At 33.6% G+C, this 24167-nt stretch overlaps 1 protein-coding gene across 1 annotated transcript; it reads left to right on the top strand.

Annotated features, from left to right (window-relative positions):
* The first annotated feature begins 2964 nt into the window (after positions 1–2964).
* Positions 2965–20806, top strand: LOC117104355. The gene is made up of 11 exons (XM_033245179.1): positions 2965–3239; positions 8109–8246; positions 9134–9156; positions 9810–9841; positions 12611–12668; positions 16277–16376; positions 16504–16615; positions 16826–16868; positions 17182–17252; positions 19046–19154; positions 20014–20806. Exons 1-11 carry the CDS (start codon positions 2996–2998, stop codon positions 20218–20220), a joined length of 1137 nt encoding a protein of 378 aa, XP_033101070.1. The 5' UTR covers positions 2965–2995; the 3' UTR covers positions 20221–20806.
* The last annotated feature ends 3361 nt before the right edge of the window (positions 20807–24167 follow it).

Below are 24167 nucleotides of genomic sequence, written 5' to 3'. Positions count from 1 at the left end.
CATTCTTATTACGACAAATATTGACAGCATCTACTAGGTGAATCTGTAGCATGGTGGTTGAGATGCTCGTCACCTAGTCCTACCTTTTATTTTCTTGTGAATAAAGTAATTCCACACAGCACTGATTTCACAATTGAATCGCAACGAAAACATAACAAAGATGCATATCGGAAATACATAACAGTAATAATAAAGAAAAATGTACCGTATATTATACGTATATACAAACGTATATATAAAAGAAAAGAACCAGTTTAATCTGGGTCAAGGCAAGAGAACAAAACATTGCAATGGAAAAAATATGAATATTACGGATTTTTAAAAAGTTATCAGTTTATTCTAACTTTAATTAGGAGTTCATTCTCCAGGCCTTTGCACCATATAAAAATGTTCCATTGAATTGCCAAAAAGCTTGTATATCTGCTCCATCAAGGTGTTTGATTTATTTCAGTACCTATATCTAAGAAAAGGGAATCGCAGTATTTTTCGGGTTCAAATTTTGATGATGGGGAAAATTTACCTCAAAATATAAAATTCATATCACTGTACTGTTACAGAGATGTTGATTCGTTCCAAACAACTTTATGTTATAGACTCAAATCTATTACGGTTGTCAAAGGAGGTTTCTTAGGTTAAAATAACTGTAAAAACAACAGCCCTACATTTCTCTTTAATATATATATATACTGTATTTCATCTTTACATAATTACTGATCGATTTTGTGTGTGTGTGTGTGTGTACCAAATAATGTAGGCATTGCTTGATTACTTGAACATTTATCAGGGTTGCGTCAGGATTTGCCAGACGGGGGTCCAATATCACGTCACGGGGAGTGGGTGGAGGCGGCGATGTCCCCGACGTGAGTGTAAATGGGCGTGGTAAGGCGTCGCTCAAAATCTCTCTGAAGTGGTCCCGGAAACTTTGACAATTTAGGAGTTTTAAAGGCTTATTTCCGATTTCAGAAACTACAAATATGTTTAAAATACATATTAATTTTTTCTCCACGACGAATTGTGTCTTTCTTTCCCCAAGACTGCAGCGGTGGCACCATAAATTTAAGGGGTGGACGTGAGGGGTCCTAGACTAGGGGCCGACGAAGCCTCGGCCGACAGGGAGTCCAGGCCTGTCCGACGGAAGGGGAATGCCCACCCTGCCCCCCTCCCCCTCGCTGGCGCCACCGCTTTGCTCGAGGAACCTCCCCGATTCCCTTCCCTCTGGCGCAACCCTTGATATTTAATATAACATCAGATTCACGAGGATGGTATAAGTGAAGGTTTGAATCTCGGTTAGAATAATATGTTTTCTCAAAAACTAACTTTAGTATTTATTTTATGGAAGTGCTTCCAATTTTATAAATTCAACTTCGCAAAATAATTACGCGCTTCTAGGTTTGGAAAGCAATGATTAATTAATAATAATTAATTATTCTCCATGCCAAAAATGTTTGATGTATCAATTAATTTGGCTCTGAATAGATTAAGACGGTATTCTGTGTCTTGAATACACATCACAGCTAGCTCTGATATAGTATGACAATTGTTGAGTGGAGACACTAACGTTTCGGGGACATTTCAATTTATCACCTAACAAAATGTCTTTAGTATACCTGTCTAAGATATTTTATTAAAGTCTATATATATGCTAAGTAGCCTCTACATTTGACCACGATTGGGAAGATTTTGCTCTTTTATTTTAGATTTCAAAATACACTTTAAAAGACACACTATAAAAGAGGAAATGAACTAACAAACAAATCATACTGTATGTCGAGGCCTAATCTTTCAATGTAACTAAGTTACACTGTCACTGTCGATCTGATTTTATTAGCTCCTTGTCTTATATTTATTGAAACCTGATTATTGGTGTTTCTTAACACTGTTGGGTGTTTGAATAAATAAAAAATATGTAAGCTTATATTCTTGCGCTTTTAGAATGAAAACCTATTTTTTCAAGTGGAAGAAGGAACCCCTATGTAACAATGTGAAACTTAACTGAGTCGCTACCTGGTACTATGGCATATCAAATGAATCTGAATTCTTTCAGTCATAAATACAATATAATGACGTCCATGATCTAGTGTATAGGGACCTATTAGTCATCCAGTCTGATTTGACAATAAACATTGTGATTCCGAAGTGAATCACAATTTTTCAGGCGTCATCGAACACCTTATGACGTCATTACCACTGGTGTCATTTTGAAAGAATTTTTTTAAAGATTTTAATCATACTTTCTTAAATAGAGATCACACGACAATTTCTGATGTGTGCAGTTCATATTTATAGTCGTGGTATTACTTAATATGGATACAGATTTGTTTGGATTTTTTTGGGCATGTTGAATTTTTAACATTCGAACTCAAGACTGTACAATATAGCCTATTATTATTTAGAAATAGAATTTACATTAAACAATGTAATTTTAACACTGAATAACTCTCTTAATGCATCAATAAGGCATCTACTTTCAATCACAGATCAATAAGTGTTTGAGTAACAAACTTTTTATCAGTTATGAACATTTTAAACCGTCAATGTAGGCCTACCACCAGCCAAAAAAATGAAACCGGGTCTATTAGTAGGATATGCGTCAGCTGATTGACAAAATATTTGTTTTATTCTAATTTTCGACTTAAATCTAACGATTTATTTAAATATACAGAATAAACAGTTAAAATATAAAATTTTAAAGCCATTAAAGAAACACAAAAGTGTAGATTGTCTTTCTGTGTTCGATTGGTAAGCCTAACTTGTAATAGTGCAATTTTTGAAACTTGGATGATTCCCCTGATGATTCTTCCAAATAATAATATAGTAAATTTACTACCTTAATGCTAGTTGCTATTAAAAATTTAAAAATGTGTTGAAAAAGTTCGGACAGCATCGCACTTTTTCCTTGGATTTGTAAATCTAAATTCTTGCTTGCTCGCAAAACTTTAATCGAATACACTGAAACTAATCCAACCAAGAGAGGGGTTTTTAAAAACAGGAGGTCATGGGGCCTCCTCTGTTCCTACGATTTGCTTTTATATTTTGGTTGTTTTTGTTATTGTTAGTCGAACATGAAACGTATGTACTTTGTAATGTAAACTATTCCAAAAATGATACTGTTTGTAAGAAATTACCTAAACCAAAATCTTACGTTGTTTATAAACTGCAAGCTAGCCAGAAAATCTCAATTGATGGTAAACTGAATGAAGACGTGTGGGGCGAAACTGCCCGTACAGAAGATTTCGTTGGTGCGTACCCAACAATTTAGTTGGCCTAGGATAGAAGGCCCTAAATAAAGTCAGCAGGGCTTTCTAGACAGCCCGGCCTAGGCTAGTCTAGGACCGTTAATTTGATATAGTTATTGGCCTAACTATAGCTTATATTGCATAGCTAGTGCAGGCTATGTAGCAGTAAATCTAGGCTAGGATTAGGCCTAGTAAAAGGGCGAAGGAAAGCCCTGGTACTAGGCTAGTTGGCCTATCTTGTTGGTTTGGGTGACAGACGATCGGGGTCAACGCAACAGGCGTGGAAGATCGGGCCCACACCTAGACGGTCGGGTCCACTAGTGTGGACTGTTGGGCCCACCTTCATTCTGATTAATTTTTGCATTCTAATTTTATTTAACATACAGATATTAAGAATGATGTTTAAGTCTAGGCCTATTAATTATTTATTGATTTTGGTATAGCAAACATCAACATTAATTCAAATGACAGCCATTGGCTGAAATGATTTTGCCTACAGATCGGGCCCAGGACAATCAGATCCATATCCAGACGTCGTCCTGAAAATGGGCCTGATTGTCCCAGGCCCGATAGTCTGTAATTCACCATTTTTAGTTTAACTGAACTTGGCCTCGGTTTTAAGCAAAATCATGATTGTGAATTTATTTATCTCTTTTTTGCTCCAGTTGGTTTTATTATTGGTGTTGCTTTCCATAACTCTGAAATGATCAAGTACGGTATATAAAATAATAATTTTAAAAAGTTTTCATAAATTTTAAAGAGAGCAACTATTGTTGCGGCACTACTGTAGGCAAATCGATTGGACTAGCAGTAAGGATGGGACGCCTGTAATAGGTGCTGTATGGCCTTCAGTGGCGAATCTAGGGGGTGAATAGGGTGGCTAGCCATCCCCCTTCGTTTACCGTGAAAAATAAAACGATGGTCATTCGTCTTGTTTGTGTGGTCCTCGTGTACTCTGGTAAAACATACACTTTCGAATTTAAGCTTACTAGCAGTCTACTAATTTTAAAAAAATCTCAATTGTGAGGAAATGCCCCTCCCAAAACCACCCCTCCCCGCTTGTGCCTTCTCACCTCCCATTATCAAGAAGAATAGGGGTGGTATCCCAGTGCTTTGGTTGACTTCTGCAAATGTCGATGTGAAAACAATGCTACTGAGATCCTCTATGGTTGTTACAGTAGTTATGGGCCATGTGCAGTTCAGCTTAGTGATGCTCCAAGGTTCTGCCCTTCCTTTACCTTTAGAACAAGTAAAATGGTAAAAAAAACTATAAAATTTTTCACATTAGAAACATGTTCTTTGCTACTGAAATATGTTGGTTTCCTGCGATATTTTAGTGTATGATTTTTAACTGTCACTGAGATTATATTTCACCTGACAGAATAAACTTAAATTTGTATAATCATTGATTTTAGTGGTAAAAAAAGAAGCATAAAAATGTATCTGAAAGCCTTCATTTGAGCACATAAAACCATTGGGATTCAGTACTTAAATTCTGAATGTTCAGAATCAGGATTATGCTTAATATTAGTGATAATGGTAATTTTATCCCCTTACATTCAATATGTAGTGTTTGTATAATCATCTCCTTTTAGTATTTGATTTTGTTCTCGGGTAAACACACATAGCTTTTTGTTCAATCTTTTACCCCACCTGTTTGTTCTTCCTCTCACAGGTAATGAAATATTGATGGATTCTTCTTTGCATTAGTCGTGGACGGACTAAATGTAATCATGTATTATGGCAATCAGGCTTTTCTGTTGTGTAAACTCTGTGTTAAATGGATTAAGGCAAACTAATTATTAATATTACTGGATCAAATTGTGTTTGTCATCCTGAATTTATTAACTCATTTTTTCAAAATTACTACTCAAATAATGAAGGGCGTTTTTTTTTCCCCTTTTGGAAAATTTAAAAAAAAAGTATTAAAAAAAAGAAGGAAGGAAAAAGAAATAATTGATTGCTCAAAACGCCTGAGAGGTTATTTTCGGGCGTCATTTCTCCCCCTACAGTAGTGTTGTCTCAAAAGGGGAGGGGCCCCCCTTTTCGGACGTCCCTGGATCCGCCCCTGAGAATTAGTTTATTTTACTTAGTAACATCAAGCCAGTAACCAGGTGGGTTTTGGGGTTCAGCTGATCCCCTACCCTTTTTGAGCAGTTTACTACTGTAGTACAGTATTTATAATCACTTTAATTTATTAAAGAAACACTTCTGAGTTAAACTTGGCTTATAGAAATCCCCCCTTCCTGTGAACCTGGTTACGGGCCTGAACTTGATAAAATCAAATTAAACTTTTTTTTTTGTATTATTTTTTCCACCCAGGAGTATAAATGGGGTACAGGTTGCCTGCTATTGCGCCAATATGTCAGTAACACATAAGCATGTAGAACCAATGATCAGGAAAAACAGAGTACTTAATTTTTGGCACTCCTCCCCATGCCAAACCCAGCCTATGCCCCTGCATTTAAATGTGCAGTCCATTGGTATGATAATCAAATTTTTTGTATATAATTTTTTTTCTAAATTTTATCAAAAGAAATTAATGATTCTAGATACAATTTTTATTTTATCATGTTTTTCTATACTATTTCATTTTCGAATGCATGATACGTATTTACTCTACACTGTCAAACCGGCCTTGATAAAAGCTTTTTTTTCCTTTTAAAAATAAGGTTGTTATTATATTATTGAATGATCAATTTCTGATCTAAAAAATTAGTTTAGATTATGTTGACGGCTAAAGAATTTCATAATACATAATCCTAAATTAGTTTCAGCCTTGAATGTGGGAATATACATCTTTTAACAACACATCTACAAACAAATTGATATTACATGTCCCGTAATTTGTATTACAAGGCCGTAGAATGTTTTGAACAGTATCTTCCACATTATTTTCATTGCCACTAATGTAAAATAGCTACGGGGCTTTGGTTATTATTATAGAACATTGGTGTCTGCTACCTTTTATGGGCATGAACTGCTTTCTCAAGATTTCTAGCTGTTCCAAATATTTAAAGTACGAACTAAAGAAGCTTGTATTATTGTTGGGATCTATGATGTAAATTTTTCTTAAAAAGTTTCTACCGGATGAGATAATAGTTGACAGTCCACCCTAGAATTAAAATAAGCCTTTAGTTAAAAAGTTAAAAAAAAAAAAAATTAAATTCTTATAAATCTTGCTATCCAACTTTGATTTTTGGATTCCTGTCGTGTGATTAGGCAACAAAATGGGCGTATTCGACTGGTTCATTTTCTTGACTACGATTTTTTGTTGACTTATTTTCATTTGACTGGTATGTAAAATAGACTTTGTTGACAATGAAAATTAACGTAAACCAGAGTGTGTTAATCAGCGGTAAGTTATCCATGTGACCAAAACAGACATGGCCGATTGGTCAGTTTAGAAACAACATTTGCGTTAATATAATTTAGATTAAATTTCAGAAAATAAAAATTTTAATATCTACATACATGAAGTCAAAAAAATAATTGTAAGCTAACAGAATTAAAAAACTGGATGAAAGCATTTTTTTACAAAAAAATCCATACTGCTACAATCTGAAGCAATTTTAATTACGCAGCATATATATCGCGGTAACTATGCAGCCATTTTGTTGTGTCGAATATTTACCAGTTTTCTATTCGACTGGTCATCTTCGTTAAGTAGGATTCTACCACTGCGCGGGTTGGCGTGGTTAAAGGAAGAACGACCAGTCGAATATGACCGTTGTTTTCTGGTAATTCGCAGACATTTATAAGTATGCAAATTTTAATTAGTCTCACTGCTTTTGTTGTTTTTTTTGTACTGTATTGGATTTTACCGCTAAGCCCTGCCCCTTGGGATGTTGTTGCTACGGTCCTACAGAACCATGTTACTTGATATTCATATTTCATTTAGTGTTTGAATTTGGAATAAATTTTAATTGATACTTTTAAAAAATGACAGTGTTAAAACATACGAAGGTATATGTGTATGTGAATACTGCCCTAGAAGTTTTGACCTTGTGAAAAATATTTTTAGCACCATGGAGATTGGCTCGGTGGTTAATACTGTAGGATGCTCTCCTTCCAGTCCTGGGCAGGGGTGGCACCAGCCTTTCCCTGACAGGTGGTCCATCGTTCCCTAACAGATGGGCCAGAGTCCACACCTACCATACCCCCACCATCCCTGCATCAGCTGAGCCCAGGCCTTTCTGATGGCCTACCCACTGGTGTCACCCCTGATCCTAGGGTGTTGGTTCAAATCTTGTGATAACAAGGATTGTTTCTCATGGTTACAAACAAAAGCACTCACCACACATTCTAATTAGACTTGGTTTTTAAAGCACCAAATTAGTTCATTTATTTAAGAGGCCCATTATCAGCTTACCTTTTTCTAGGGTTGTAAACAAATTTAGTTCTAACTTCTTAAATGTTATTTTGAATCAATAAAAAAAAGCAGTCTTTATTATAGTTGTAGGCTTTTTTATTTAATTTCTTCTTATAACAACAATCATTGTGATCAAATTAAAATAGAAATTCTATATAATCTTACACACAAATTATTATATTTAGTTAGAAGTTAGTGATATTTATCATGCCTGTAACCAGAGGGGGTTCGGACGAACCCTGCTGTTTGCTAGCTGGCTCTGCTTGGATGGCTAAAAAAAAAAATCTCGAAAGAAGATTGCTTAAACTTCAAAGCAACTTTTAATACAAGTTTCAAGATGGAACTCTTATTTATGTGGTCAGCACAATTGGTTGGTCGTAACATCTTCAAAAGGCTCCACTTTTTCCAAATTTGAACCCCCCCCCCAAAAAAAAAATCCTAGTTACGGGCCTGTTTATATGAGAATTATAATGCTAAAAACTCAATCTATTGTATTTCAGACATCCAAGGAGACACATTTCCAAAGCCCCGTTTCCAAACCTGGGCTAAGTTGCGATGGGATGACCGATTCTTGTACATCGGGGCATTTCTTGAAGAAACAGATGTGTTTGCAAACCAGACTATGCATAATTCAGTTGGTATGACACAAATCCTTATATTTTTGCTACTTTTATGGTCAATTCATGTTTAAAATTTGGTAAATATACTTTGCAGTTCAACCATTAGTTGATATGGCTATAATACTCTTGGTGTGTTTTTAATAATAGTTCTTATATTTTGTGTTGTGTTTCCTGTAATTGAAAATCTTAGAGATGCCATTCACTTGATATCAACACAAGATTTACAAGCATCTAAAAGCCATTAATATACTTGCAATTTTAAATAAATGCGTAATTAGTAAATTGTTTGATTGACTTTATTCGATACTATACTGTATAAACATATTGACATACAGTACTTAAAACAGTACATATAACTCATTAAGTTGCCTTTTTAAAGAGGTTAACACAACCAAAACCACCAACAAAAACATTACGAAACTATCGGTTAGTACTTAATACTCTTCAATCCCTATTTTAGACAGGGCTGTTACATTAACATTTTGAAATCAGCTATTGACAATTCCGTATCATGTCTATTTGATGGGAATTGAGGAGCAGATTGGATAATTATTGGGTAGAAGTTTCCATTCACCAGAATTTTAAACAATGTAATACCATTAGACAACTTTGACATACAATATGATCATATGATTTTGACCTTTTTTTTTTGTATTGATACTTTATATTCATTTTAATTGTTTAAAATTAAATTTATGCTCCAAAAGACACTATACTGTAGGCCCCTAGTGTTCAAATTTTGCTTTTTGTAAATATGATAGAAGAAAGTGTTGGGGTGGGAGAGTTTTTCAAGGAAGTAAGGATTCCGTCTAACTGTGGTACAACCAACTTATAGATCTATATTTTTTTCATTGTACTTTATTTTACTATTCAAACACTTAGCTATGCGATTTTTTTCCTTCCAGTTTTCAAAGATAATGACTTTGAGGTAAATATACAAAAAAGATTTATCATATATTTCTAATGGTAAACATCTACATGAATAATAATAATAATTGTAATAATAATAATAATAATAATAACAATAATAATATAACAATTTTGGCTTCTGGCTCTCTGGTGTGATGATCTGTTCCTTACACCACATTCGCAATACCATCTGTGCATGCATGCTTTACTCATCAATATTGAGGTCCAGTGCAGTTATCCATACAGATTCAGATACAGATAATTATAATAGTATAGTAATAATAATAATAATAATAATAATAATAATAATAATAATAACAATTTTGGCTTCTGGTTCTCTGGTGTGATGATCTGTTCCTTACACCACATTGAGGTAAAGTGGAGTTATATAAAGATACAGATAATTATAATAGTATATTATTATAATTAACATTAACAACACTAGTAGCAGCAGAGCTGCGCAACAATAGTAATATGAAATTGGATATTTGATTTTTGTAAGCTTATTTGTAAGGGGACTTCCCCAAAAATAAGCAATGCCAAGTGGGTCATCCTGGTTAAATATTACTAAAGAGAGAAGAAATGATCAACTAGTACTAGTCAATTACATTTTATGTTATTAATACTATAGATTGTTACTCTACAGAAAGTATATATTTATTTGTTTTTCAGGTGTTTATAAACCCAGACTGGAGCACACATTGGTATGTATATTTATATACGTCATGCACGTCAATCAAATTATAAATGTATCATTAGTCATTTAATATACAGAGACGGTGCATTTAACTAGCTTTGAAGTGGCATTAAGATATTAACCCTTTTGCTGCGTGCCCCGGTACTCCGGGGGGCATGAAAATAATTCTTTTTAAAATTGTTCCTGTACTGCAGCGCCCTCTGTAGTTGTTTCTATGAACTGGAGGTGATTTCTACTGAATTATATGGAGTAATGACTAATTGTTGCGAAAAACTCATCTTGCAGCGATTTTTTTGAATTTCTTTTTCACGATTCTGCCGACAAACATGGATTTTTGTCTGTTTTAGAATGGAATGAAGAAAGTAATTCAAACTATTGATTTTTTTTTTATTCATTTTATGTATCTTCACCATTATCCAGTGAAAAAAAAAACACCATCCCATAAGAATTTCTATCTTTTTTTACAGATTTATGAAAATAGGCATTTCCAATATGGGCACTCCAAGGTCACAATGCCACCTAATTAAAAATTCCAATTTCAATTTTTTCCCATAGACCAAACTTTTCCCCACCCCAACACACAAAAACAATTTCAAAATAACCTCTTTTAGTCTTTTTTTTTGGCATTTATTTAAAAATAACCTTCTTCCTAAAATGACCCAGCAGTGAAAGGGTTAAGCAGAAATATTTATATAAAATAAAAATAGGCTAAGGATCTCAAAGCAGCATTATCAAACTCAAAGATACATTGGCGCCTTCATCATTGGCTGTATTCGACTGGTTCACGATTTTTCGTGTATTATTTTCATTCAGCTGCTTCGTAAAATCGACTTCATTGACAAAAGAAATTAACGTAAACCAGAGTGCATTAATTTTCAATAAAGTTATCCACATGACCAAAACAAACATGGCTGATTGGTCAGTTTAGCAACAAAATTTGCGTTAACATAATTTAGATTAAATTTCAGAAAATAATAATTATAATATTTATCCACATAAAGTAACAAAACAATTGTATGCTAACAGAATTCAAAAACTGCATGAAAACATTTTTTTACAAAAAGCCCATGCTGCCACAAGCGGAAGTAACCTTGATTACGCTATCATGTATCGCGGTAACTACTCAGCCATTTTGTTTTGTTGAGCATTTGTCAGTTTTCTATTTGTCTGGTCGTCTTCGTTAAGTATGATTTCACCGCTGTGCAGGCATGCATGGTTAAATGAAGAATGACCAGTTGAAAACAGCCGTTGTTATACTCCTCAGGCATGTTCTTACCTTTGCTCTATCCTTCACCCTTGCCCATAACATTTTTGTGTTGTCGCATCCTCATTAACTTCCTTGATTATTCTCATCGTCATACTCATCATTCTTCCTTTCATCATCCCTGTGATCATTCCTGTCTCTCTTAATACACAGTGCCTCTGTTTTAAAAAAGAAGTTCCAATGAATACATTTAATTTTTAGAATCAACTTGAAATATTGTATCTCTCAATTTCATACAAAGAAAAGAAGATAACACTTTTTTGGTTGCACAAGTCAGTGTAAAAAAATACCCTACCAAATGCTCTGTGAAATTGGGATATGGGAATAATCTAAACATAATTTCCTGAGATTTTTTTTATGATAGCAGTTCTGCTTAATCCTTGTTAAATTTAAACAATATATTTTTAGTGGAATTGAATTGATTATTAATTAAATAATTAAATTTATAAGTAATATATTCATCATTTATTATTGATTTATAATCAGCTCAAGTGGTTGTCACCTGCTTGTTTCAGATTATTGTATTTAATTCTTTTGAAGACATGGCCGTCGTTGACAGGGTAGTGCTGATAAGAACTATTGTGTGTTTGTACTGTACATATTTTATCTTCTGTATATTGCACTTTTATGCTCTTACACATCAAACAATAGAAGTTCACCAGAATATATTATATTTCATTATGAGATCTGTTTTTATATTATTTTTTTCTTCTTTTGTCATCCTGAAGCACTCAGTACGTATAAATAAATAAAGACTCACCATAATAATTTTAATATACAGCTCGATTATTATTGGCATTCCCATTTAATTTTTTTCCTTATAAATTAACTTATTGTGTTGGTGATAAAGCATAATAATGTGGTTTTTTAATTCAACTTATTTTTATTACTTTATGTATATCCAACAACAAGTAAAATTTCCAATCATAGGATAGAATGATGGTTATATACAAGACAAACATGCACACAAGATGCCTTATAAATGAATTTCTTTTATGAGTCTAGTTTTGTCATTAGAAAAAATCCTATACCTTGGTAGGCGAGTCGAATGGTACGGATTATGATGTCCTTTGCAGGATGTTAACGTAAGGAATTACTGGGGCTGGACAGGGTACATTTTGATAGATCCCTGCTCAGCAATGAGGGCGTATCCCCATACTGCAGTTTGGGTCCTAGCTTGGATTTTCTTTTTTATTTTCCATCTGCTCACTTGTTCTGCGCATAGAGACTCTTGTATTTTGTGCAATATAAATGAATAACCTCTAACCTTTAATTGAACACAGGACCATGGGATTGGAAGGCAAGCATCATATCCATTCTCAAACTAGCATTCTTTCTAAATTTTAGGATGGTACACAATAATTAATTTGTCTATTGGGGTTTTTTTTTATTGGGTTTATTATAGTCTTTTATCTTAATACTTGAGCTGATTTAATTATGGATTTATTTATATTCTCTTTTGTACAATAATAATTTTTTCAGTAATGTTTCGTTATGTTTTTGGCTTTAAAGGTACAAAGAATTTGAGATTAATGCCATCAACACAACATGGGATCTAGAACTTAGCAAGGTGAGTTCACATAGTGATACTAATAATAGTAAATAATTGAGCAGTACTTGTATAACACCACCTGTTAAAACGAAAATGATATTGATAGTTATAGCAAAAATGGCCACAACAGCGTCTAATAGGTCCATGTTCTGATAGTGACTGCAACACCAAAAGCGACTGCGACAGCAGCAGGCAAAACAATACATCAAGTCACATAGTACATGATGCCAATAACCTCTGCACTTTTATATATTATTATTATTTCCCCAGTCATTGGGTTACACACCAATAGAACACTTAATTAGTTCCTTGCCTATTTTATAGGGCCTTCCATACCTGTGAATTTTGGTTTGTTTTATTCATTATCACACAGTTTGAATAAAAATTAAAAGCAGTAGAAAGTGTGTTTATTGCTTAAAACCAAAAACAAAACTGAAATAGAGGAAGTAAACTATTGTTCATGTTTTGTATAACCTACAAATCCTTGTTAAGATTTATTTATGAAAAATATTTAAGTTTTATTTTCTATTATAATGATGCATATATGTCAATAAAGATATACACGTTTTAAGATACATTCAGATTCTGATTGATTTTATTGTCATAATACTGTATAAATTTGTACACGAAGTTTAAAGTCTTGCGTGTATGTAGATTTAGTTGTATATTTAAAAGAAAATTAATTTAAACTTAAGATGAATATTTTTATTTCTCTGGTGTTTTGTTTGTGTTCATAATATGTTCTAAAGCATCATTATAACAGGTTGAAATAGCTAAAATTTTCTGTTTGTCTGGGCTTCAGGTGGCTTGACCCCCAGTGCCACTAGGGTTAGGTCAAGGTATTTGTCAGATGCCCTCTCAAAACAGCCTAGCTTCTTCGGAATGTATATCTTCTACCCACCAATTCCCATTAGTATATCACAACCAATATAAGATTACTGTATATTCTCACGTATAAGACAGGCTTTAAATATATAATTACGATCGCAAAAACAGGGGTTCATTTTATACGTGCAACACATATACAAATTTTAAATTCAAATCATATTCGTCTTATGTGCAGATTGTCCACAATAAAAAAAAATTTACTACTGAAATGAAGCTACTAAACTGGTAACAGTGATTGAAGAATTACAGTAGCCCAAGGGAGGTCATGTTATATGCCCAACCTACAAAAATCGCCCAAGAATCGTTTTCAAACTTGGGAGTCGTCTTATATGCAGATCGTCTTACACACAAGAATATACGGTAACGTTTTTAGGATGGTTACATTTAAGAATGCATAGAAGGTAAAATGCAGGCTCACTAATGTCGTGTTGTAACTGTCGCTTTAAGCAATGAAATATATATCAGCTAGAAAGAGCTCAATAAACCTACCAATACAAAGACAGTTAATGTACCCTGACACTTTGCAGGTGCTCTTCCTCTGATCTCTCAGGCTCTGTTAATAGAGCTTTTATGCTCATATTTCCTTTTGAATTCAGCCGCCATTTATACTTATTCATATTGAGCTGTATTTTGCTAGCTGTAATGATTTTCTTCCAATACTATGCTTCTGGGTTCTAGTCCTTTGAAGTTGTAGAGTTTTTGTCTTGTAAACTAATACAGCTTCACTCCCTGAAGCCTGATATACAAGTGAGCTATCATTTATTCTTTTATTTATTTATTTATTTATTTATTCAATTTATAAATTTAAAAAAATTTATTCAATATATAAATTTTAAAAACTACAAAAGGCATTAATATCTCATTGAGTATATCTTCATTCTTGATATACAATTTTCTTTATATTGATAATAATAATGATAATTATTGTATCATAATTATATTTCAATCAGTCAATCAATCTGCTATTTATAAGGTGTCTATGAGAAGATTCTGTACCTCTATCTCAAATTTACTTTATCAGCAATCGCAAAAAAAAGGAATAAAAAGGACTAACAAAATGAAATAGGAGGGCAGATGAAAAACTATTTACAGTATGAATCAAAATGAAAACTACCCAACTGATTAAAGTGCTCTTCCGCTAATAAATTTTTAAATATCTCCATCACACTATCATTTTATGAATATATTATATATCGTGTATGAAACAACTCAATACACGTATCTATGCAAAAGATGGCTAATGTCCCCGACACCATTCCAGGTGCCTGTCGTGTGTTCCTTCACTCTCTTTTAATTGAAGTTATTATGCTCATATTTCCTTTTGTGTTCAGTTACGATAATACAGGTATTCAGTGAATTCAAGGTGTGGCAGAGATTTACAATTCAACAAATTTGCAGGCATGGGATTTGTTCTGAAAACTCCTTCCCTAGTGAATCCAGGCATGCCCCCAGGAAACTTTTTTCCTAGATCACACTGGCACGAGCTGAGCCATGTGCAAGGCAGCTGGCAGCGTGTACGTGTTCTTTTGATCTTACCCGACATATTCACAGTGTTAATGCAACTTTGATCTGATCAATGTGTAAACTTATAAGGGAGGTTTTCAAAGTTTTACCAACACTCATTAAAATGTATTTATACTAAAGATTAGATATTATTTAAAAAATGTAAAAATTGAATAACAATAATGAACAATGAAAGACAAACATCAGAAAGATGTTACTCAACCCAAGTTTAGTGCCATTATTTATTTTCCAATTTGTGACAACTATTCTTATTTTCACTACTGTAGATGATGAATGTTTATTATTCAAAAGTTGTAGAAATTGTACAATCTCTATTTAATTCCTGCATGTTATGTATATTAACAAATTCATTAATGATTTTTTACTGCATTTAAAGAAAAACTGACGTTCTTAATGTAAAGATAAACTAAATCATTAAAATTTTGTAACAAAAAAACCAAGGTCAAATAGATCCTTTTTAACAAAAGAGAGCAATTTTTTTTTTGCGGCCTATCAACGCATGCTTTAAATTCGTTTTCTCTCCCAAGTGCAAAAACCATTGCAGTGAAAGCAGGAGAATTTTCTTTAGTGAGCTACAGAGGTCGCAAATAGTATTCACATTTTTTAGTATACAAATATTGCATTTATGTGTGAGATTTTGGTCCTGAAGCATGAGAGTGTAAGACAGACCATGAATGTGTGCATCTCGCGCCGATTGCAAGAGACTTGGTAGGTCTGGTGTGGGCTTGCAATAATGAGAATTATCTATCACTCATATATTTATTAATTTATTCATTCTTTTTTCATTGATTCAGATATAAAAAACACTATAGAAATTTGATGAAAGAACTAATTGAACATATCACCATTATTTTGTATAGGGATTGTAATAATAATAATGTCATATTTGTAGCTATTCCCATGATACTAATAATGATGTTATTGAAAGTTTGGTTTTAAATTGAAGTGGATTTTCCAGAGCATATTAGTACACTGCCCTCTAACATATATTGTGAACATTGCTCCTTATCTAAGTTAACCTATGGAAAATTAATTTCCTTTTTATGTGGATAAGCCTTACCGTGATTTTCATAACATAATGTTGTTTTTTATATATTATTTCCCTTTTTTAGTTTTATAATGTGTGTCTGCTTTTGGTAACTGTATGCTAAAATTGTGGATAACAATTTTGTTTTTAATTTTGATTAATTTGTTTATTGTATTTCTGATTGCAGCCATATATGAATGGAGGAACACCAAACAACAGTTTTGAAATGCCGTCAATGAAGACTGCAATTTATGTGGATGGCCCAATTAATGATCCCAAAGTTAAAAGTGAGTTTTTTTCTGCCTATGCTAAGCTAATACAAATTTTTTGAATATTACATTTACTTATTTTTTGTAATACTTTTCATACTCATTTTTAATTTGAGTTTTTTTTTATACTGTATATGTAATGCAGATAAGTACTGGACTGTTGAATTGGCTCTGCCTTTCTCAGATTTGATTCGAGAAAATGTTAAAGTTACAGCTCCGCCTAAAAATAGAGACCAGTGGCGAATTAATTTTAGCAGGTAAGCTACATCTGATAGTGGTAAATTGTTGTTGGTGTGTTGTTTTTGATAGTGGTTTTAGTGGTGGTGGTAGTTCTATTGCCTTTTGATTTGTCATCTTCTATAATATGATATTTGAGACAGTATAATTATGTTGATAATAATAATATTTTTTCAAGCTGTTTTGGTGATTGTTTTACAAAAACGTTTTCAAATGCGTTTATTTTTCAGGGTTGAATGGCATGTAAAAAACGTCAATGGTCATTATGAAAAGGTTTCTAGTGCTTTTTGTTTTATTTATTTAGACTTTTATGATAATTACCATCCTAGGAATTATTATTATGATATTATAATTGTTATAATAATTAAATTATTGCCATTGTCACTGCCATCATTATTATTAACAATTATTATTATTAGTGATAAGTAATATTTAATAATAATATTATTAATATTGACATTAATTATTATAGCATTAGTAAATTTCATACTGATAATGTTAATAGTATGTATTTTCATTATTGATTGACTGTGTTATTGGCTAATTAGTTGATAAAATATAATCTTCTTTATTCTTTGTATGGTAGGTGCCTGGTGTGCCAGAAGATAATTGGGTGTGGTCACCCCAACATGCCATTAATATGCATTTGCCTGAACGGTGAGTTACATTGCAATAAATGACCTTGCTTTCCCAATTCCCCACCAACTCCTCACACGCGTGTCTTTGAAGATAAGAAAATGTGAGCCAGATTATCTTTGGATCTTACTTTTGCAAGTGTATGAACATTGACATCAATTTTAAAGTTGTGGCCATGACTCTTGGGCATCCAACGGAAATGTGTGAATGTTTATAAATAAATTGAATGAGCATGAGACTGAATGTTAATCGGTCTAAAAGGATGACACCTTAAAAGTGACTTAATTTGTGTTGATACTAGAAACGTTTTTTTTTTTTCACAAACTATGCAGATATGGCCCACAGTCACTCCATCATTTGTTGTGATGTATAAAAACTACATGTACAGTTCTTTTTATTAAACCACCAGGAAAGTACGGCTTTGAATTAGAATTAAATACAAACAAGATTATATGTGAAATGTCTGTAAATAGTGAAAGCTACCTAAATGTATCCATGTAAAAATGTTCATTCCATCTATTTAATTGCTCAGAATTAGTTCAGTTCAAATTAATATGCTCCGCTTCTCTCGTGCCTTGTCTTATAGTAGGGGCTGACATATTCTTAATCAGTTTGACATTTTTAATCAAAATGAAAACCATCTCCAAAAATAGAGGTTGGGTCGCCAATGTAGTCCTTTAGCTAGTTTAACATTTGCATCAGTTTAAGAATATTGGTCTGTTTATGTCTATGAGTGAAGGAGAGGAGCTGTCTCCTAGAGTTAAGAAGCTTGCCTTCCAATCCCAGTTCCAGGCCTGGGAAAAAAATGTTTGTGCCTCCGACCATGAAAATTGTCCTGATAAAATGACTCCAGCACCAAATGTTACCTGTACACTATAGGTCCCTATAGCCCAACATTTTATGTTTTAAATTTTTTTTCCCAAAAAATGCCTCCGGGAAATTCCTGATGTCTCCGACTGCCGGTCGCCCAGTCGCACACTTTTTCCAGCCCTGCCCAGGTCTGTAGATCCAAATACTGTGACAGAATTTTTCTATCACAAACAAAAACTTTAGTCCCAAGCTTCATAAAAACACTTGGTTTTTAGAGCATCAATTTCATTTTTGTATTTCTCTTTCCACTAAGCCCCACTCCTTGGATATTGTTGCTGTGGCCCAAAAAATGACAACATAAATGTATGTAAACTTGCACCTATTTGCTAATTCTGATTGGACAGTAATTGGTTGCTTTACACTCTGAAAAGTTCCATTGCATGTGCCACTGATACAAAAGTGTATATTCATTAAAGACAGTTGTGCCAAGTCACATGTTAGATGAGAATTAATTGAATTCTAAGATATTTTAATATCGTTTTCATCTAACAAAGAGGGAATTTCCATTAAAAATAAGCTTTGTAATATTCTGTATTGAATATGCACTTTTGTATCAGTAGCTTTTCTGTCTACAATTTTCATTCAGAAACACAATATATTTGTTGGTATTGAGAATCTAATAATTAATTTCGAATTAATTGGTTATACCAAAATGCATTTCTTGTTGAATAATAGATAAGATAGAAAAAAGCTACAGATACGAAAGTGTAATTTCAATAAAGATCATTACAAAGATTTTGTTTGTGTTGTGCCGCTCGCTGTTAGATGAAAATGAAATTTTTAAAAAACTTGGAATTATTGATTGAATTTATGATTATCAAAAAAGATGCTTTGAATGTGGCTCATGGTTGAATATGAGAGAAAAAAAATAATCAGTATTATTTTTAATAATTTATTATGCTATGCTCTCATTTCTAATAGTAGATTCATGTTTTTCTGCTCAGGTGGGGTATCATACAGTTTAGTTCAGATGCTGTAAATCAAACAGTATTCACTCCAAGTCCTGATTGGCCTGTGTATGATAGTCTTGTTCATGTTTATAATGCAGAAAAGGTAGGAATATGTCAAAGAGTATCGTAAATCCTCTAATAAGCGCTGCTCTCGGATAAGAACCGCTCTTGAATAATCACCGCACCAAATATGATTTTTTTTCACTAAGCACCGCTCTAGAATATGCGCTGCAGCAGGCAGATTTATGAAGGACCATAAATTTTTAATTTTAGAAAAATTTGGGTAATTTAAAATAAAATTGCATTCCAAGTTAAGTTTAAGAGAGACATATAACCATAGCCATTAGCTTTTCTATCTCAGTCCCAATGATTTTGGGGCTGAGGTAGTCTGGACCCTGCATCCATGAAAGTCCCTCCCGGAGACTATTTTGAATCTGGCATCTCACTCTCTGTAACCTTGGTGTAAAATTAGACAATACTCTGTGTATGAAAGTACATGTGAACTCCATTTGCAAATCCTCCCTTGAATCAATGCAGCATTAGTTTTATTAGGAAATATTTAGATGAAAGGAAATATTTAGATCAATTCACATCATTAAAACTCATTTATGTCTCTGTAACATCATGTGAAATACCTAAATATGGTCATGATGACATCACAACATGACCATATACAGGCACATCGTAAGTACATATGGGCATATTCTGGACAGAGTTTAATATTGTCTTGTATGGTCTTTCAAAATCAGAGGTTAGTAACTCCACAATAATACAAATTATGTCTTCAAGGCTGGTTAGAAAAACCAGGTGGCTTGAGCACATGTTCTCAGGTCATAATGCACACAATTGGGTGCCTGTTCATATGAAACTCATTACATCGCAAAACTCAATGCAAGATCATTCCACCCAATATACAATACTTTAATGTTTTTAACTGACATTAAATTTTCTTAAAATTTCAGAAGTTCTTTGCTGTGCAAGGCTACTACACAACCAGGTTGAACCAACTTGAGTTGCCCGCATATGTTGCGGATGGAGAGTGCGCAAGTAAACCTTACGTGGTCGTTGATAATAATTATTCCTTCAATGCAACTGTTGAACCGCTATTTAAGGAATATCATACGGGTCATGTACGTGACGATAGGCTTATCTGGTTCACAGGCCCATAATCAGGGAAAGGTTTATTTTCCAGCCAAACTATCTGTTTGAGTGACCTTCTTCCAGATAAACCGAACAATTCCCTACTTATATAAAAAATATCAACATGATATAATTTACTATTTACATGCTGCAATGTTTCAGCCTTCGAGGGCTTTGTTCCCCCAGATTTCAACAGCAGCTCTGCCCCTGGACCCACCAGTGCCTTGGGTAACCCCTTTCCTGGTTACAGGGCTGGTTTACTTGATGGTGCCAAGTGTATTTTAATATCATTATGATGTTCCCTTATGGTCATGTAGGAACAATCAGCATATTACTTCAGTACTATGTTTTGCAATAATAATTATAATAATAATTTGCAATTTATATTAGCTATTTTTCTATTATTATCCAGTTTAATGGGGAGGAAGTTTGTCTCTTTACTGGGACTTATGGGAACATTCCCAGCCTTACATGATGTACCATTTTATCACTACAATAATTTGTAATAAGTGCTACTCTCAAATAAGTTATGCACTTAGCCTTTAAATGTTATAGGCACTAATGCTTATTGCATCATTTAAATTAGTTATTTAAAATAAAATGCATGTACTTAAAGCACCAGTGTATCCTGAGATATAATACATACTCCAAGTATCAAAATGCATACCATCGTGTCAGGATTCAATATTTCGACATTAATTATGTCATCATCAGGAATGTATCCTCAGTCTAGCAGGCAGAACAAGAGCGATGATAACAGGGGCCAAGGATATGCCAAATGTGGCAGTAGCTTAAAAAAACAAACATACAGGAGTGGAATTAGGGCCTGGTCCCCCTTTTGGAAAGTCAAAAAAAAAAAGAAAGAAAAAAAAAAGAAATTATTAACCACCCAAAACGCCTAAGAGCTTACTTCCGGGCATCTAGAAAAAAAAAAAAAAAATCCCAGAATGATGGTATATTCTAATATTAGGAAGAACACTTTGTCGTCTACAATGGTTCAGACCCATATACATTTATGTTTCCTTAGGCTTAAGTTATAAGGAAGTCCGCTCTATATCCAAATTTCAGGAAATTATACGTTTTATGCATGCACCGACGTGAACATTTAGTTTTAAGTTGTTTGTTGAATGGTCTTCTTTAAAAATGTTAGTCTAATATGACCACAACATAAGGAAGTTCATTCTTGAAATGTTTAATAGATAGTAGGCCTACAGAGAATTTTGATTGTTTATCAAAATCATTTTACACATGTTAAATCCAATTTAAAAAAATAATGCGGTTGTAAAATTAATCTTATGACCACAACTTTTAAGCTGTAACTTCAGGAAAAATAATAATGCATTTTTATTGTACCGCCACCAGCTGGAAAAGTAATTAAATATGCATAAATATCTTCTGTGATTGGTTGATTGCCAACATTTCAATGCTTAGTGGTTGAACGTTCGGATATAATGCGTAACTCTCATAATAATTTCATATTTTTAAAAATTGTTTGGAGTATATGATCACGTTTCATGATAGATTACATCCACAGAGTGCCCCTAAGCCAAAATTTCAAAATTAAATAAATTGCGTTTTTCCAAATCACGACAGACTGAGTAGATTAGGCCTACTGGTTAAAATTTTAAAATTTAAGATTTTATTTTTGAATCACAGAAAATCACAAATTCAGTACGTTCTCGACTGTCTTGGAAATGTGGACCTTATCAGATTCTGTGTTCATTTTCAGTCTAAGTGGTCATTTTTTACTTTCTTTTTAGATGTACTGTATAATGTGTTTGTACTGTATGTCTACAATTAGGCTATCAACTCCATTAAAGACTCGTTTTTTGGGGGGGGTTTTTTTGTTTTTTTTTTTTTTGGTTTGGTTTTTTTTTTTTTTTTTTTTTTTTGGTTTGCTTTTTTTTTTTTTTTTTTTTTATCGAACAGCATTCGTTAAAATAATGAAATAATAATTCATTAATCAAAAGTAATAATTAAAATAATATGTTTTCGCATTGGTGTAATTTTGGAATAACAAAATATAATAAAATTGTATATACTTTTCAATAAGGTTATAAGAATCAATGCACATGTATAGCCTATCATCCCTGTGATTGATTTTGTAGTACCCATACATTGTGACATAAATCATAAAAATAATAAAAGAACTCAACAGTGTACTGTACGTTATCGCGCAGCCGATTTAATTACAGTCCCTCTTTGATTAATACTTAGACAATGCAAAAAGTTTATTTAGTCTATATATTTTTGTCTTTGGTTGAGGTAGGTGGCATTTCTGACAGAAAGAGTTGGAATTCGCCAGACTACCAGGCACTGCTATCACTTTATTTTTGCGAACGGTGCGAAGTGGTCTGGATCCGCGTCTGCCTCTAGGTGCCCGGAAATTGCACTCTCATACCTTACAACAATACAATACAACAATACAATACAACAATTATTTATCTTAATAGAATTTAAGGGGTTGCGACCGCACCCTCTGCACCCCCTCTGTATCTGCCCCAGCCACAATCTGTTCGTGAATCTCCATCTGTGGATTTCCAAAACGAGACACATTTTCAGCTCTATTTAATCTTTCCTTTCTGTCGCTTGCTTTTGGTTATATTTTTTTCTCCTTGTATACTGTTTTCTCCCCTTGTTCCTTTCGTACTCCCTCAAATTGGCACATTGAGACTTTGTAAAATGCAACTTATAAGTTAAAATTGTGATTGGATTGGTACTGTAACCTCCCAAACGTCTTGCTTGTAAAAGAAAGATTGCTGTTTAAAACCACATTCATTTACAATTGAAAATTTCTAATCCATACGAAACAAGGTTAATGTATTAGCGACTTTTTTTCTGATGTTTCAAATAACTGCTTTATAGTTGCATGGAATGACTTCTCTTTCCAGTGATTACTTGCATGGTACCTGATGTACAATAAAGCGTATGTGTGTGTTTGGTACTGAAAATAATGTAATCGCTTTCGTGAGTAGCGCCCTCTATTTTACTAGAGATTTGAAAACTTTTTGACCGTATAAAACAACTTGTACGCACCGTTCTCGAATAACACCAGGTGTGGCGCCAGACATTTTCCCACAGGGGGGGGATTGACAATTCCGACGGGGGGTCCGAACCAATGGGCCATTTACAGCCTTGGGCTGGGTCCTGCAATAAAAAAAAAATCCGTCTGGGGAATTATGGCCGAAAGTCATTAATTGGGTGGCGAGTGTGGAATTCCAACACGCTCGAATACAGTATGAGACTACCGCTTTAGTTACTCATCATTAATTATGGTGGCCGTCATCACGTACCATGAACTCTTTCTGAACTCACTCATGTTATGTCCGTTGCTGGTGTTTGATTGGCGTTATTCATACCAGTCTGAGACAGTAGACAATTATTGCAGAGAATTACTTTGATCACCGATTGGTTAGTTCGCCTTTAACCTGCGATATTGATATTGTTGACATAAGATGATGGGCTACCAAATTGAGCGTGATGGCCAATTAATTGAAATAGTAATCCACCCTGCAAGACGTTCGATTCGTTGCAGACGATTGGGGACATGTCAACGTCGTATTTGGATCAAAGTAGGCCTATTTAATTTGATCGCTTATCTCCATGCTTATCTCAACTTACCGACTCACAGAGCGTTTTCAATGTGGCAACATTTTATTCTGTAATAATTATTTTGTAATACTAATTATGCTAATGGTGGTGGTGGTGGCTGTCTCTTATTCCGCTAAGCCCCGCCCCTTGGATATTGTTGCTAAGGTCCCACAAGGCGACAGTGTTAAAACATACGCAAACACGTGCGTTTGTGGGACAACACGTGTGTTTGTGAGACGCGTGCGTATTCCTAGCGTTGTTCTGATTAGTCAGTTGTTAAGTTTGATTGACACTCCGGAAAGGTCTATTATAACAATAATAAGGATGATGATGAAGATGTAGATGATATTGATGTAGATGAAATAATGATGCCGATGATGATGAT

Source organism: Anneissia japonica, unplaced genomic scaffold, assembly GCF_011630105.1.
Source record: "Anneissia japonica isolate Jap-2015-1 unplaced genomic scaffold, ASM1163010v1 scaffold4536_len1192065_cov207, whole genome shotgun sequence".
Taxonomy (NCBI): domain Eukaryota; kingdom Metazoa; phylum Echinodermata; class Crinoidea; order Comatulida; family Comatulidae; genus Anneissia; species Anneissia japonica.
This window is presented reverse-complemented; position numbering and strand designations above follow the sequence as displayed.

Bases quoted from the DNA above. Each gene is read 5' to 3' on its own strand.
- LOC117104355 (XM_033245179.1), top strand. From the start codon at position 2,996: ATGGGGCCTCCTCTGTTCCTACGATTTGCTTTTATATTTTGGTTGTTT. The intron at 8,247-9,133 runs GTATGACACAAA...TTTTCCTTCCAG, and splicing joins GACTATGCATAATTCAGTTG to TTTTCAAAGATAATGACTTT. The intron at 16,869-17,181 runs GTTTCTAGTGCT...TTTGTATGGTAG, and splicing joins TCAATGGTCATTATGAAAAG to GTGCCTGGTGTGCCAGAAGA.